Source organism: Aythya marila, assembly GCF_965140915.1.
Source record: "Aythya marila genome assembly, chromosome: 2".
Classification (NCBI taxonomy): Eukaryota; Metazoa; Chordata; class Aves; order Anseriformes; family Anatidae; genus Aythya; species Aythya marila.
Window position 1 is genome coordinate 32292292 of NC_139043.1, and position 16072 is coordinate 32308363.

A 16072-nucleotide genomic window follows, 5' to 3' on the forward strand; every position below is an offset into this window, starting at 1 on the left:
CATTTAACAACAAGTGTTTCCATCAAAGTCCATTGGATATAAGTGCCTGCTTTGCCTAAGTGCTTCTGGAAATCCTAATGCATGTCCATTTAGCATCTAAACATCTCCCCTGTTGGTAAGGGGGATGGGAGGGAAGGTTTTCTTAGTTAATATTATAATGACCACTGCCAATTGTAAAATCTGGGTATGCAATAGACAGTAGAAGTTAAAGCTCTGGGTGCCAAGAAAAGGAAAGTTAGATATGTAAACATGCATCTATTTGCATGCACACTTGGTGTTTCAAATAACTTATAAGACCTGATGATAGAGCAGCAAAGCTTATAAACTGTGCAGTGCAAATAACTGCAGAGAAAAGAAATTATTAACTGCTTTGGCAATGCCAGCAGAGATTTTAAGCTGCATTAGTTTATTAGTTCCAGATTTTCACTGGTTCTTTTTTATTGTTTAAAAGAAAACAAACCAAAAAAATAAGTACAAGATTTCATTGCCAATGCACTATTTTTTTTTGTTGGATAACTGTTTAGCATAAAACCAGTCATGCTACATGTAGGTATTATTTTTGTGTTCTCCTTATGCTAAACATGATTGTCATATTATCATTTTGACTTAAATAGCAAAATCCCAAAGGATCAGTTCTAAAGTGCATGAGCTAAGTAATATGACAGCATAAATATTTCTAGAGCAGCATAATTTAAAAATTCTGGCTTCTAATTGAATTTTCTCAGAACCTTAACTTTGCATTACCCACAATGTATACAGGCTCCTATTCAGCAGAATTTTTAAACACTTTAATAAAGTTCAATATCCATTCAAGAACTTTGCTGAATAAGGGTGGTATTGAGCATGTTGTTGAATCTGGACTTTAATTTTGTATTTTCTTCACTGGCTGACTTTTCAGTAGCAGGCTAAAACAATTTTCCCAGAACTGTGTTGGCATCCCAGCAGTGATGGCACATAAGAAAGAATTTTTGAGTGCCAAGTTTTGCAGCTTGAAGAAGTTGTTGATTTGAGTCCTTTTCAATTGTAAGGGGAAGAAAAATCCAAATATTTCCCAAATGAAAATGGTTCACGGGGGTATTTTTTGTTCCAGACATTTCTGAGGGACATGCAAACAATAAGTAAATAAATAGCATTATTTTTCAGTGTCCTAGACTTTGTTTAAGAGCCTTGAAAACTGAAGCTTAGTTTTCAAGCCTACTCTCTATAATTTCTCTCTTGCTCTTAACACACAGCTACAGAGCAATGTGATATTGATACCTCTGCGGTATAAAGTTGTTCTGTCCTTGGATAAATGAGCATAGAAAATTCCAAAGGAACTTTGCATTGCAGTCTAACAACAGGATTTGGTCTTAATTGTGTAGTGAGTGGAAGTTTTCTTTTTAATGAAAAATGACTCTGGCTGCCACTGTTGCATCTCTCTGAAATTTCCACCTGATATGCTTTTGACTTAATATAGTATCAGTTAAGCACTACAAATACAAAGTAGCACTGTCATTGTAAAAATTATTTTAAAAGTTGTTTTTCTGAGTGGCTTTCCTTAGATTGCTATGAATAAATAATACTTTCTTGTACAGAGGTTGATTAACAACCTTAACTGGCTTTATCCACTAAATAAAGAGAAAATAACTGATTCAGTAACATTACTCATTTTTTTCTAGACATAAAAGATTTAACAAGGCACCACCCAATTTCCTTTCTTCTTGACAGTTGTGTTTTTAGTATAGTTTCTTGAACACTATTTTTATATGTATGTACACTATACTATACTATGAAAGATACAATTTTTAAGTCAACATTCACAGTCTCTCAAAGAAAATAGCATTTAAGATCCAGAATTTTCATCTTTCTCCAACTGACAAATAAAATCTAGATGTGCTAGAGTATGCGTGACATGAGACTATATAACTTGCATTTGTTTTACTCACTGTTTCTTATTGTGTTGTCTTTGTACTGAAGGTGTTGTATATGACAGTCTGATGCTGAAGCACCAGTGTATGTGTGGCAACTACGCTAATCATCCCGAGCATGCTGGAAGGATCCAAAGCATCTGGTCAAGGCTGCAAGAAACTGGGTTGCTAAACAAGTGTGAGGTAATAAAAGATAAAGACCAGATACTTGACTTTTTAAAGTAAATGGAAAAATTATTAAGTCCTAAATCTGTCTTAATTCTGTAAGAATAGAGTGAATTAACATCAAATTATTTGGATTTATCTGGTGATATTAAAATAGCACATTTTCAGAAAGCACACTTTCCAAGCAGAAAACAAATAATTTGCGCCATAGAAGTCATATCCATATGCATAAAAACCTAAAACTCAGGTGTAACCCTGCTCCTCACCTTGATATAGAAATTTAGAATGACAGAATCAAATGGCAACTGCAGAACTTTCAATAGAACAGTCCCTGATTTCTTGAAGCAACTAACAATTTTACTTCTGTAGTAGTATAGAGCACTGCTTGTTTACATGTACTTTCTATCACTCCATAAACACATTGAATCTTGTCTTATTTCAGGCTACAAACTGTTTTCAAAAGCATTGTAATTTTTCTGGAATACAATGGGTGCCAAGTCAAAAAAAAACAAAGCATTCAAGTGCAATCTTCTAGATAACATCAAAGCAACAGCAAAGCTTTCTTCTATTTTGATTTCCCTCAAAAAATCATGTATTAAAATATCATGCTTAAAGCAAACATGGGCTCTCAGGTTAATATATGTCTTGGGTTACTGAAAAACAACTTTTCCTACCGCTCACTGCTTCCTGCCAGTTGTGCAGCACTGTCAACTTCTGCAGAAGCCTGTGGCAAATGAGGGTGCTTATGGCACTGCAGCACAAGTCAACAAAGTTCAACAGAAGTCTGCTTACGTTTTCAGGATCTCCAAATTGTCAGGGTTCATATACTCTCTTTTTGGTTTTGATATTTATTTATATATTTATTTATTTATTTTGATTTTTTTTTAGTTACTTTTCTTTAAATACTTAGGTTTTTACAAACCCAATGGAACAGGTATAATAGCTCCCCCCCCCCCCCCCCCCCCCCCGTTTTTTTTTTTTAGTTATTAGTGGCTGTACACAAAGAGTATTTTGCCTAGTATACTGGGCAGGGAGACATTGCAAGGACTAGAAAAGGATTTGTTGTATACAATCATTTAACTAGGTGGCAGCACTCTAACAGGCTACTGTTGTTCTTTTTTAGCTTGGATAATTTTTTTTAATCTTCAAGAAGACATTCTTTCAGCAAGGTCCTTAAGGCCACATATCACACAAGTGGTTTCATTGACGGGATCACATACTTGAGTAAGTTAAACACCCAGTTGAGTGCTTTACTAAATGAAAGCCTAGATACCTTATCAGGACCCATACTATACAGAAAAGACAAAAGAGGACAAACAGGTAAAATGCAACGTGCCACTATGTATTATTTTCTTTATCAATAAACAGATTTTGCTGAATAATAAATTGTATAGGTCTCGAAAAGGTAAATTGGTAACGTAGTATAGATTAGTTCTGAGGTGCAGGCTAGTTTCTTGGAAGACTTACGGCTTTCCCTTGCAATTCTGCAATTTCAAAAATTGAATTATAGCCCATTAGGTCTTACAAAATCCAGAGAATGGGCAGAAACGAAATAAATAATTTCATGTTGAATGGCATTCAGTTGACTTTGACTCCCATTGTGTGCTTTGAAATGAAGCTGGAATGTGAAATGAGCTGTCAAAATGTAAACTGTGATGATAAAATCTTGGGAACTTCTGTGTGAAGTTCATGCATAGAACTGGTGTTTATCTTGATCCTGTTATGTAGTGAAAGGCAGGATTATATCTGATGATGTAATCCATCCTTTGCTTCACTGAATTCTCTACCATTTGCTTGATATCAAGCACATCCTTAAACCTGCTCACTTTTAAAAATATAGAAGGGTTGAAGCAATTTGGTTCAACAGTACTTGGATTCTTTAGAAAAGTTATTCAGCTGAATATGTGACTCATGTCACTAAAGGAGTGGTTATTGCATTATTCAAGAAATAGTGAGTTAATACCATTAAACTGTGTTCTGGAATACACCAAGTTGAGGTTGCAGAGCCAAAGCATCACTTGAACTGCACTGTCTCTTTTCCTGACTTCCGAATACTCCCTCATGGACACTAGTATTTCTTAATATAATTTCTCAATATAGTTTCCCAGAGTTTCTGTCAGAAGGAGTGCGGGGATGGGGGGATGTTTTACCACATGCAGTGTCTCATGCACCAAGTCTGAAGGACAGCTTAGGAACAGCAACCTGCAACAGCCAGTCAGCAAACTCTCTACAGCAACTGTAAACTTTTTTTTTTTTTTTTTAAATTAAAAAAGTATCCCACAAATGGACTGCAGTTCCACTTTTGCTTGATGAGAAGTTCCAGGATCAAATCCAGCTCAGTCAGGTATAGCACAGATCTCTTACCTTGCAACATGTGCATCCTTAGTCACAGAAGTGTGCTGGGGGGTGGCCTGCCTATTTTCTTATTCTAGCAAGAAACCTTTACATAAATGAAAAATCTATGTCTATATGATCTTTTTATCTCTGTCAGGGAACAAAACATGGTCTCTAAACCGTGTAACGTGGATTAACCTCTCTCATGCACCTCATATCCTGGAGAGATGAAGAGCACAGAGAAGCCAGGCATTGCCAGCTGAGCATGGGATAATGGAAGTCATACATACTGGGCTGACACTGGACTCATTGAAGTTAATAGATTAATCTAGATAGTTTAATATAGACTTTACCCACTAACTGTATATATTGCTCACATTGCCCTCATATATAGCAAATTTAAAATATAGCTTGGTAAATTCATAACAACATTTGACTAGGCTATTCAAAACTGTATCTTCACTACAAAATAAAATGTGCCGGGGACTGTTCTTCACCACTGTGGCCAACTGGCATAGAAAAGCCCATGTTCATACTATCAGAAATGCTCCCTGGCCCATGCCAGCGCCCCAGCCATGTCTGCAAGGTTTTTGGGAGAGTGTTAGTTGCTGCTCTGCCAAAATGGTGTGAAGGACCACTTTAGCAATTTAATAGTACAGATGATTGTGTTCCTCTGCCTGGGAATGTTTCCTGACACTGATTAATTTACTGCTGCATATATAGCCAAAAGGACCTGTTTCTCCAGACTGTATTTTGTCTTCCTAGCCATAGACATTTGAGCTCTAGAATTATTCAAACAATGTTAACAGGTTTCTTGCTAAATCAAGAATCAAGTTCTAGCTTTTGGAATATTTTATTTTATAGTTTTTGTTTTGTTTTGTTTTAAATACTATAATTTTTCCAAATGGATAGATTACTTCCCCCACTGTTTTTCCCAAGTTGAAAGAGAAAAACATTCAGATCACAGCCAGTCCTAGAGAGTGGGACCTGAGACACCAGTCCCTGACTGAGCCCAGGGCAAGAAGGTGCAGTCATTACCCTCTGTTCTGGACTTTTTTATAGTCTTGGTATTTAAGAAATGTATTGGGAAAGTACAGTTTGGCTATAATATTTTTTCATTAGGTTAGCAGTGTTGTGCATGTTTCTGAGATATCTGTTCTGTGTTTGGTAAAAGTTGACCAATGCAGAACAGACAGCTGTGAAATGCAGCCCTAGAACAGGGCAGCTAAAAAGACTGGCATAAAAACAACCATTAAGTTTATTATTATTATTATTATTATTATTATTATTATTATTATTATTATTATTATTATTATTATGGAATTTTCTCTTTGTAAAGAACAAAGCATAGCTGCCTTACCTTTGGGACAAAAGAAAGACTGAGTTATGTTTTGGTAGTGGTGTCTGCTTTCTACTTGTTCTATGGAGAGGAAGTATTTACGTAGCTCCTGTGGGGCCATAATTTATATGCACATGACTGGTATTAGGTTATACTGATCAACACAGTTTTAGAAAGGAGGGGAGGGGAGGGGAGGGGAGGGGAGGGGGGGGAGGGGAGGCGAGGGGAGGGAAGGGAAAGGAAAGGAAAGGAAAGGAAAGGAAAGGAAAGGAAAGGAAAGGAAAGGAAAGGAAAGGAAAGGAAAGGAAAGGAAAGGAAAGGAAAGGAAAGGAAAGGAAAGGAAAGGAAAGGAAAGGAAAGGAAAGGAAAGGAAAGGAAAGGAAAGGAAAGGAAAGGAAAGGAAAGGAAAGGAAAGGAAAGGGAAAGGAAAGGAAGGGAAAGGAAAGAGAAAAGAAAAGTAGACAAGGTCCCACTTCATGCTCTCACCTCTCCTTCCTATAGGGACTGTGGTCCAGCAATATTTTCCTTTTCAGAGTGGAATTTGATATGAATATGGGTAATTTTACACCTTCTGCTGTCCACATCTCATGGACCAAAGGGGACTGAATGAAAGAATTAAAAGTTTTACAAACCTTTGAGTCTGCCAGATCACATGGACCAAAATATATATAAAAAAAATTCATCCCCTGAGTCTCTTCCACTAAAGAAGAAATAACACAGGAAAGTCTATAAAGACACTTTAAGAGCAAAATCCTTTGCAGTGTTGAACATACTCAGGTTAGGCACTGGAAGCCCAAAACACATGAAGATAATAACTGTGTGTGTATGAATGATATACCTGCAATTTCCTCATAAAGAAGAGAAAGAGTGATGAGAATGAGATGAGAATGAGATGAGAGATGAGAAGAATGAGAGATGAGAGAGAAGAGAGAGAGTGTACTGACTGGCAAAATATCCATGTTATCTCTGTGTATTTTTTTCAAAATAAGAGAGAATTTAACAATTATGAGAAATCCCAGAAAAGTAAGAAACACTCTGAAGACCTTCTTTACAAACTGAGTAACCTGAGAGAATCTCTGAGACACTGTCTCCATACAAATAGCTGCAGTAAAGGCAATGGTCATCATACACTGAGAGACCTGAGTGAGAAATATTGCTTAAGCTATGTCAACAATTCCTGTTAGTTTAGCAGAGAGAAATAGGCGGTGTCACCTTTGTCTTTTTGAATCTCTAACTATGCAAGAGTTTAGTCTGCTGAAAGTCTAACCAAAATCCCTAGGTTAACAGAGGTTATCTATGTGAAACTTTAATGATATATTTTAATCAGGAGACCAGACTAGACAGTCCTCTTTGACCTTAAATTCTATGAAAGGTGAAAACATTTTCCTGTTGTGGGGAGAATAGCTTTCTGGTTCTGGACTGTTTTTTTGAAGTGCTTAGGTGCATTTTGCTCTCCTGAGATGTGCAAATGTGTGTGCTGATGAGGGGACCTGCATATGGCAGAGGCGGGAGCCAACACACAGATTGCCATGTACATTAGAAAAGAATGACTTGCCTTTCTACTATGGATGTATGACCAAACAAGCCCTTTCAAGTTCCCCAAATGAAACAAATATGGTCCAAAAGTTCTCCTATGCTATTTCACCTTTTTCATCAGCTTTGTGTCATTTTTCTGCTTTCTAGTACACTTTAGTCTTTTGATGTTACTAAGGGCAAAGAAAATGAAAAAGGACATATTAAAATAAAAAAGATGTGGATAAAAATGTACGTATAAAGTTATACAGATGCATATGTTACGTTGTCTAATAGCTCATGCCAGCAAGAGACAGAAACTTGCTTTACATAACTGAAGTTATATGATTCCAGACTCTGGTAATAGACTTATGGCATGTGCTTTTATAAATCAGCTAAATTCTGACATCATTGTGTAAGAATAATTGTTCTTATTATTACAGGGCATTTTAGTATCACTTTTTGTGTGTGTGTTTGTGTGTGTGGAAACTTAGATAGTTAGAATTTTAATTCTATTCAAAATGGATTGACCTGCAGAGATACAGCAAAGGTGGGATGAAAGGAACAATAAATGAGGAGGTGTGAATGCAGAAACAGTGCAGATGTGCACTCTTTACATTTCCCTTTCCTCCTGCCATTTACTGTGTGAATGAAATGTGCTTGCTAATGTTCAATGTTGTAGCTGGAGAAGCCTTGGAGAAAGAGCAGCTTGGCTGTTGGCTGCACCTTGAGGACCTTACTGTCAGGAGTAGCCTGAAGTAGGCTGTTAGATGCTATTTGGTTTCTTCAACAAGCTTTTTTCTACACAGCCTCTGTCTTCCTAGAGAATCTGGCTAGCAATATTGGGTAACAGGAGGCTCCTCAGCAAAATACTCTCCACTCTGGTTCATTCTGGGGTTCATTTAGAGACCCTACCCAGTTAGTGTAGAACTATAGAATACCACAGAGCTCCCCGTTATAAGAATGGTGTCTGGCTGTGGGTCTTCTCGTAGTTAAAATGGTACAGCATTTAACAGCACTTAAAAAGAGATAGACAGTTAACTGTCTTAGGCATGTCCTATAGAGCTTTTGTGTAACTTGTAGAAAATATATGACCAGAGTATATGTTATATAAATATATGACTCAAGGTTTTTTGATGTCACCTTCATAAAATACCCCTATACTTTTCTTACACATTTGTTTTAGCTGTCCTAGACACTAACTCTCCTTCCCTGTTTTGCTGTTGAAAGCTGGATATAAAGATTTTAAGCAGCTGATCAGAAACATAGACATTAATAAGAATGGATGAATGAATAAATGTTACCAGTCACCTCGCCTGTGAAGAAAAATACTTCATCTGACCCAGAAGAACTATTATAGAGTGCACTGACTCCATGAAGTAACATAATGTGCTGATTTTGATTGTGCAACTGTGTGTTAAAAGGATGTGAGTGCACTGCTACAAATTCTCATGTGAGACTGGGAGAGGTCTGAAGAAAGTAGTGATGAAAAAAGGGTTTATTAAGTCATTTAGTTCTTGGATCATTCCTTAAAATGTTTTTTCCATTGTTGTATTCAGTCCATTTCTAAACACTACAAGAAATAGGGCTTCCACCATTTCCCTGGAGGGGAGCTTGTTCCCAGTCACCTAGATCTAACTCTTAGGACATTTTGCCTGATTATTTAGAAAAAAATTGCTACTGCCTAACTCAGTATAAACTGTGCTTGGTTCTCTCCTAACATCCCCACACCCATCCCCCAGAAGCTCGTTTTGTCCTCACATTCTCTTTAATATTTATGAAATCGCTTTCTTCTCCTAGTGAAGAGGTTGCTGCTTCTGGATGTGCATGAGTAGGTGATGGATATAATAAGAATGACAACTTAAACTCTAAAAAAACTAGATGTGACCAATATTTCTGTAACAGGTTAATCAGTCTAGTAAAACTAGGTCAGTCTATTTAGATAACTCCTGTACCTGTTTATTTGTAGACCTTTACAGTCAGGCGGATCCACAGTCAAACCTGCGAGAGGTTTTGCCCCAGATGTTCATAATGACCAGCTCTGCAAACAGAGTCTAAGACGTTAAAAACAGTCCATTTTCTCTTTGTGTTATGAACAGGAAAGATGATCTTGGGACCTGAACTTTGTTGACAGTGCTGTTTATTATGCCCAAACCTGAACAAAATCTGCTTCATGTTGCTGTGTTTGCAAAAGCACTAACACAGGCAGAGAAGTAAATATTTCCATGACACTCTGTAACTCCTAATACATACAAGGAACAGACCTGGTGAATAAGAAAGTTTTAGTTTTATCTTTTCTTCCTTCTTTCCTATCTGCCTTATTTATCTAAACTGATTAAATTTATAGAATTGATAGTCCCTTTAGAAATAGTCCCTTTTTAACACTGATTTAAGTGGGGAGAGTACAAGCTGGTGAAACAGTTAAAGAGACAAACTCCACATGCAAAAACATAATAAAGCAAGTGAGTCAGTATCTACAACAAAAAAATGATCCTGGGAGATCAAACATATTCCAAAAAAAAAAAAAAAAGATATGGAAATATTTTATTGAAGAGCTTACACTTTAATTTTCTTCCTCTCTCTGGCTCTCCTCACTGTAATCATGCTCTCCCAGCAGCGTAAATTGCAGGTATTTTAATAACACAAAAAACATTAATCCATACTCAAAACACATCTGCAGATTACAAGTGTGAATAAAGTTTTGTTTTTTAAACTAGAAGTTTTCTAGCCAACTCTCTGACTTAAAAAATATTTTACTTTTGGTTCACATTTCATAAAATAATGTAGAAACAGTCAGAATCTTTTCTTTCCCTTGTATGTGAAACCCTGTATTAAGTTAACTCTGCTAAGACTTAAGAGAAGCATTTGTGATAAACCACACACGCATTTGTTTTTCATATAGCATTACTTTAATAAACAAATCAGTGTCACATTCCTGCATGACGCAATTTCAACCCATTATTAATCATACTAAATGTTATTTTGGACCTTTACTTTTTTTTTTTTTTTTTTTTTTTTTTTTTCCCCTAAATATTGTCAGTGGAATATTGTAGGCCTCTGCTGTTTTCTTTCAGCGAATTCGAGGTCGAAAAGCCAGTCTGGAGGAAATACAGCTGGTTCACTCTGAACATCATTCACTGCTGTATGGCACCAGCCCCCTGAACAGACAGAAGCTGGACCCCAGGAAACTCCTAGGTCTGTACAGGCCTCTATTCTACTGAGAACAGCACATTCCAGCACTGTCATTAGTCATAGCTGGTGTCAGTTTAAAATACTTGGCAAGCAGTGTGACAAAAATTCACTTTTTCCAAATGCATTGCTGTGTGGAAGGAGAATGTTACAATGGAAGCCAAATATAGATTAGCAAAATGCACAGACTGGAAAGCAGCAATAGAAGTTTCTCCTCATTTGCTTCGAAACCGTCGAAGTGTTAACCCATTATTGTAATTTGCTCTCCATCAGAGGTTGATGGCAATTTTGAACACGGTGGTCTTTGATCTCCTTGTGTTCTTTGCTTTGAAAATGGGAGTTTAAGATACACTTGCTTGTCAGAATTGCTTGTTTGTTGTTCTCATTTGCTTTATTTCAATGATTTCAGCCTTGCTGATTGCAGATACCATGTCTGAGTCTTGCTACCGAGTGAACTTTATTTTAATGCTTTGCCATTATGCAGAATACAATATCTTTCTGAATAACCAGGAAAAGACATTAAAATATTAAATGGACCCATGGATATACAGAATGGCATAAAACTGACAAGATTTTCTTATCAAATATCTTCATACACAGCCAAAGTGTATGTACATTCACTTTCATAGTAGAAAAGCAGGGTTAAATTGAGCTCTGTCATGACTGGAGCATGAAGCAGAGCATCTTGTCACACCTGCTACAGAGGATTTGAAATGAAACACAAATAGTGCATTTTAGAAATAATGTGTGAGTGAAATCTTGCCCCTAAATCCCAGCACACTAGATGGAACACACATTCTCAGCTATTTTTATAGCACTTTAAGATATAGAGATTTTCCTAAATGTAATAAAACCCAACCCAAACAAAAACAATACTAGCCATCAAAAGAAATTGCTGTCACAGTTCTAGTAATACATAGCAATTATCTTGCTTTAGAAAGAGTTCCTTCTATAATGCATACTGTTGCTTCAGTGAATCATAAAAGTAGATAAGAAAAATGTCTTGATCACAATGTTATCTAAGTTTATGCACCTTCTTCAAGCTGAAATATGTTAGATTCTCAGAAGATGGAGTTTTCAAAGTAGGAAATCCTCATCTTTATTTTTTTTTTAAAGAAAAAGCACTAAATTCCTGCAACATTAAAAACTGGAAACATTTTGATTTGGGATTATCAACATTGTCAAAATATTCCATTTTGATGAAGTCCAGCATTTCATTTAGCTTGTGACGGTTTTGATTCATTTCATTTTAACTTCTACATTATTTAATATAACATACATTTATATGAAATCTTGTTCCCATTTTGGATCTCAGTGGTTGACTAGCATATGGGATGCAGTGTGTAGTATCAGTAATGAGGTGAAAAAAATAATGTACCCATATATTCTTGCTATGTTTCTGCCTGTGTATAAAGAATGCAGAAGACTTTGTTTACCTAGTCTTAGAAAACCATTTATTTGCCCACTGTTCTTTACTCAACACTCCTTGCCTTTTTCATTTGGCACTCAGTCCAAAACATTTACTCTCTGAGTTTATATCAAAATCACACTCCTAGCATATATTCTGAGTGTATCCTTGGCTTAATGCCCTCGTCTGTCTCTGTAGGATGTTTTCTTGCTGCCTCTCGCATGGCCTTTTACCGAGACAACAGTCAACGAAACACCCTTCCCACATGCTTTTGCATGTGCCTTTTTTTTTTTTTTCTTTCTGTTGGCTGGAAGCTCTGATCATTTGAGCTTTCATACTCTTGTATAAAAGAACCTAATTATCTTTTAAATTTTTCCAAAATGCAGTGTGACTGTTCCACCTTTCATTGTCCCCAGTTCTGTGAGGTTGAACCTAACCAATGCTGACATTAAAATTAACATCTTGGTATAGCATAAAAATTCAAAATGATGTGTAGCAAAGGAGAAAAATCTAAAGGAAATGTTTCTCATAAAAATTGTCATCAATAACATCATCTCATAAAACAGTCCTATTTTCAGTGGAAATTTTCTTCCTTCCTTCCTTCCTTCCTTCCTTCCTTCCTTCCTTCCTTCCTTCCTTCCTTCCTTCCTTCCTTCCTTCCTTCCTTCCTTCCTTCCTTCCTTCCTTCCTTCCTTCCTTCCTTCCTCCTTTTCATCTTTTTTCCTGCAGAAATTGTTTCATCGGATTATGGCTTTGCATCTTAATGAAAAGAGTTTCATTCCTTCCCTTACTCTTCTACCTACCCAAAAAGACAGAGGCACACTTTGTTCTCCACTCTTAAGCCTCAGAAAAGTGTTTGTTCCTTTTTTTGCTGTTCAGAAGACTGCATCTACATTGTCTGAAGGTCTTTCCTTGCTAACAAGCAGTTTCTGTATCTTTCAAACAGAAAAGAAGCACTTGAAGGAATGAAATTAAGTACGACTAAAGCTAGAAATGTGCTATCTGTCAATAAAAGTTTATTTCCATGTTCAGGTAACCTACTTTGTTCTGGAAGGCTGCAAAGCAAAATGGTTGTGAACTACTGAAATCAGTGAGAATTATGTACACAGATATTATGAATATTCTTAATGCTTTCAGAGTATAAACTAGCTTGAACTCTTGGCTTGATTTTCCCCAAAACAGGTCTTACAAACACAGCTATTGCAAATGATCACTTCTATTTTTACACTATTGTGCAGCTAAGCTTTTGACTGATCGTATTTCACTGTGGTGTGTTAAGCAACATGTTATGTTGCATTACATTTTCTTGACATGAAGGAAACTAATATGGAGACTGTGTGTCACATCACATTATGGTTTCATGTGACAGAATACAACCTTTCAAAACTCTCTGAATAAGCTCAAGGGCAGAACATTTACCAAGCAGCTCTTACAAATTTGTTTGCTTTTTACCTCTACAACAATAATTAAGGAAGTGTTTCTAAAAAGTAAGTTTCCAATGATTACAAGTTTTTAAAAGTGAGAAATATACTGTCAACACATCCCTGACAGTGAGGCAGCATTTAAAATACAACTAAAGGATGCATTTACAGAGTGTCTGTGCAATTGTAATTTCAAGTCAGTCAAAAAATGACAACTTAGAAGAAATGGCTTCATTCTCAAGGGGTGACACTGAAAACAATCATGTTTCTCAAACTGACTTTGCTTTTTACTGAATGGTGCCTTTTCACGAGTGAACGCTTTTTTTTTTTTTTTTTTTAAAGACAGCTTTTTGCCCAACACTTTTCTTGCTCATCAGAGTCCCAGCCTCCAGTTGCCAATCTCCTAAACAGCTTTATTGACTTCCATAGGGGCCTCCTAACTTCAGTGGTGGGTGCCTCATCACACAATTTGACTAACAACTGCTACTGCCTTTGTGGCTTTACATTTCAGAGTACAAATCTTAGATAATTTTTATAACTTTATCTGCACATTTTTGGGGTGAATCTTCTCTAAAAGACCTTTTTTCTAAAGCAATTTGTTGATTATTGCAAATTCTGTCCTGATGCAAAGCCATTTGTCTTTCATCTTAGTTGAAGTATTCCAATATATATTTTCTTTTATTATTTTACTCTGGAAGTGTCTCGGGGTGAGGAAGGGTGATGCTGGGAAATATCTGCTATTTAACAAATTCTGCTGAGGCATCATCTCTAAACATAATGGGAAATTCTCATAATTCATTTTCAGGATTTGCTTTTTTTCCTGCTGATTTTCATTTATGGAGGAGTGTTATGAGCTCTTTACTTTATGTGATGGTAGCTAAATTTTGGTCTCACTCTCTTAGAGGAATCTTTCCCAATGTTTTCATGAAATCTTGATGTTTTTCTTCTGCAATGTCTGTCTTCTTCTTCTTTTTTGACTCTTGTGCAATAGAAGTGAATATCCTGGCAAGTTGCTTGATACACTGAAAAGGCTTTGTGCTTGTTTTTTTCCCTGCTTTAGTACTATCTGTTGATTGATTTTAGTGTCCTTCCTCACCATCTGCTTTTCTGTTTTCACTTTGTGTTTGTTGTTTTTAATAGTGTTTACCATGTACAATGTGCCTGGTTGCACGGAGATAAATGAGAATTCATCTGTTCTCTCTTATGCAATGGAATTTAAGAAAAAAGGTCTAGTCATTCAATATTCTAAAAATGCCTTCTTTTATCTCAGATTTCAGCTTATGTTTCCATTAATGTCTCCTGACACTTTAACAGCATTAATTTTTTAGTTAGCTGCTCAAGACTTTTTGATCTTCCCCACAGTAAAAAGTGAAAAATAGCTGTTCACATTGGTCCCTGGATCTGCTTAGCAAGGGATCTGGAAACTCCTCCCATACCTCTGCTCTGACGGTCTTCATCAACGAACATTTCCTTGCATGTCTGGGGCCATTAGGACTCACAGTATGAGAATGCTCTGCATAGCTGCTGCACCTGCATTTCCCCTGGTAGCTCCACAGGAGGTTTTGTTTGGCTTCTCTCACACACTGTGCAAAATGATCAAAGGCCACTGGTCGGTTAAAAATGCATCTTGGATTTTACTCAAAGCGTAAAGCACTTTCTTCATCTCAGATCTTGCAGTCCGATCTCTCATACTTCAAAGATGATGGCTTATAATTGTCTTTGTACATTTCATTGGCACCTGCTGAATATGAGTAACTGCAGCGTTTGCCCCTTCCATAACAATGGGTGGCTCCTCTAGGTAACCTGAGTGATTCACTATCTAACGCTTCCTCCATATGGCAAAGTCACAAAGCCAGTTCTGTGATACTGTGGGGGAAGAGCGTATGTTCTCTTCCACAGCTGCCTTAGGATCAGTTTACATACTTCAATAGGAACTGCATCAAATCCTGAGATCCTTACCCGGTTTCAGTATTGTCCTTATTAAGACAAACAATTAGTTTAGTGGTACAAAAACAAACAAACAAACAACAACAAAAAACATAACCACCATCACCAAAACAACTGCAACAACAAAACAAGCAACATGAACTAATAAAAAGCAATTCTAAATATTGAAGTAAATCCTAAGCTAGAAAACAGATTCTAAAATCTATTAAGTACTTTTTCCGTTTAGTATAATACATTTTCTGAGTAGTACAGAACCAACTAGTATTTCATTTTATGTTTTAAAATGTTAACTTGTTCATTGATGGAATGTAAATGGCAAGATTTTTTTGCCAAAGTAGAAGATGAAGACTGCAAATTTAAAAGCAGAAACATTTAGGAGAGCTGAAGTTTAAAAATTACTCATCAGTTGCACGTAAAGCTTAATGAGGTTCCCTCTGTTGTCAGTGAAAAGAAGCAGGCACTTCTCAAGTGTAATTCATCCCCTCAGTCATCTAGGCTGGGCAGAGGTGCCTATCTTACTCCACTGGCTGTAGAAGAAGCTGAGATGACTAACTTAGACAAGCTGCTTATCTTTTCAGCGACTAAAGATAATGGGTTAATTACTAGCTGTAGTACAGTGACTATCTGTGGAGTTTGGAGCATTACTTATACACTCCTTTGAAACTATGATTTACCAATCTTAAGATTTGTCACTGTTGAAAAAGAGTAATTTCAATGCAACATGGCTGATTTGCTTTCTAAGTGCTATTGATATTATTTGTTTGAATACATGGTATTTTCACTGTGTGATACCAAAATTCAGAAATCAGAATTATATTAGAGGGATTATTGTTCCAGTATTTAAATGAAA

At 36.4% G+C, this 16072-nt stretch overlaps 1 protein-coding gene across 1 annotated transcript in view; it reads left to right on the forward strand.

Annotated features, from left to right (window-relative positions):
* The window catches only part of HDAC9 (histone deacetylase 9), a gene marked incomplete at its 3' end in the record, with an annotated part of 402701 nt that overhangs the window by 260386 nt on the left and 126243 nt on the right, over positions 1-16072 (forward strand). Inside the window, 2 exon segments of the mRNA XM_082754738.1 lie at positions 1957-2090; positions 10332-10452. Of these exon segments, the coding sequence (XP_082610864.1) occupies positions 1957-2090; positions 10332-10452 (255 nt within the window).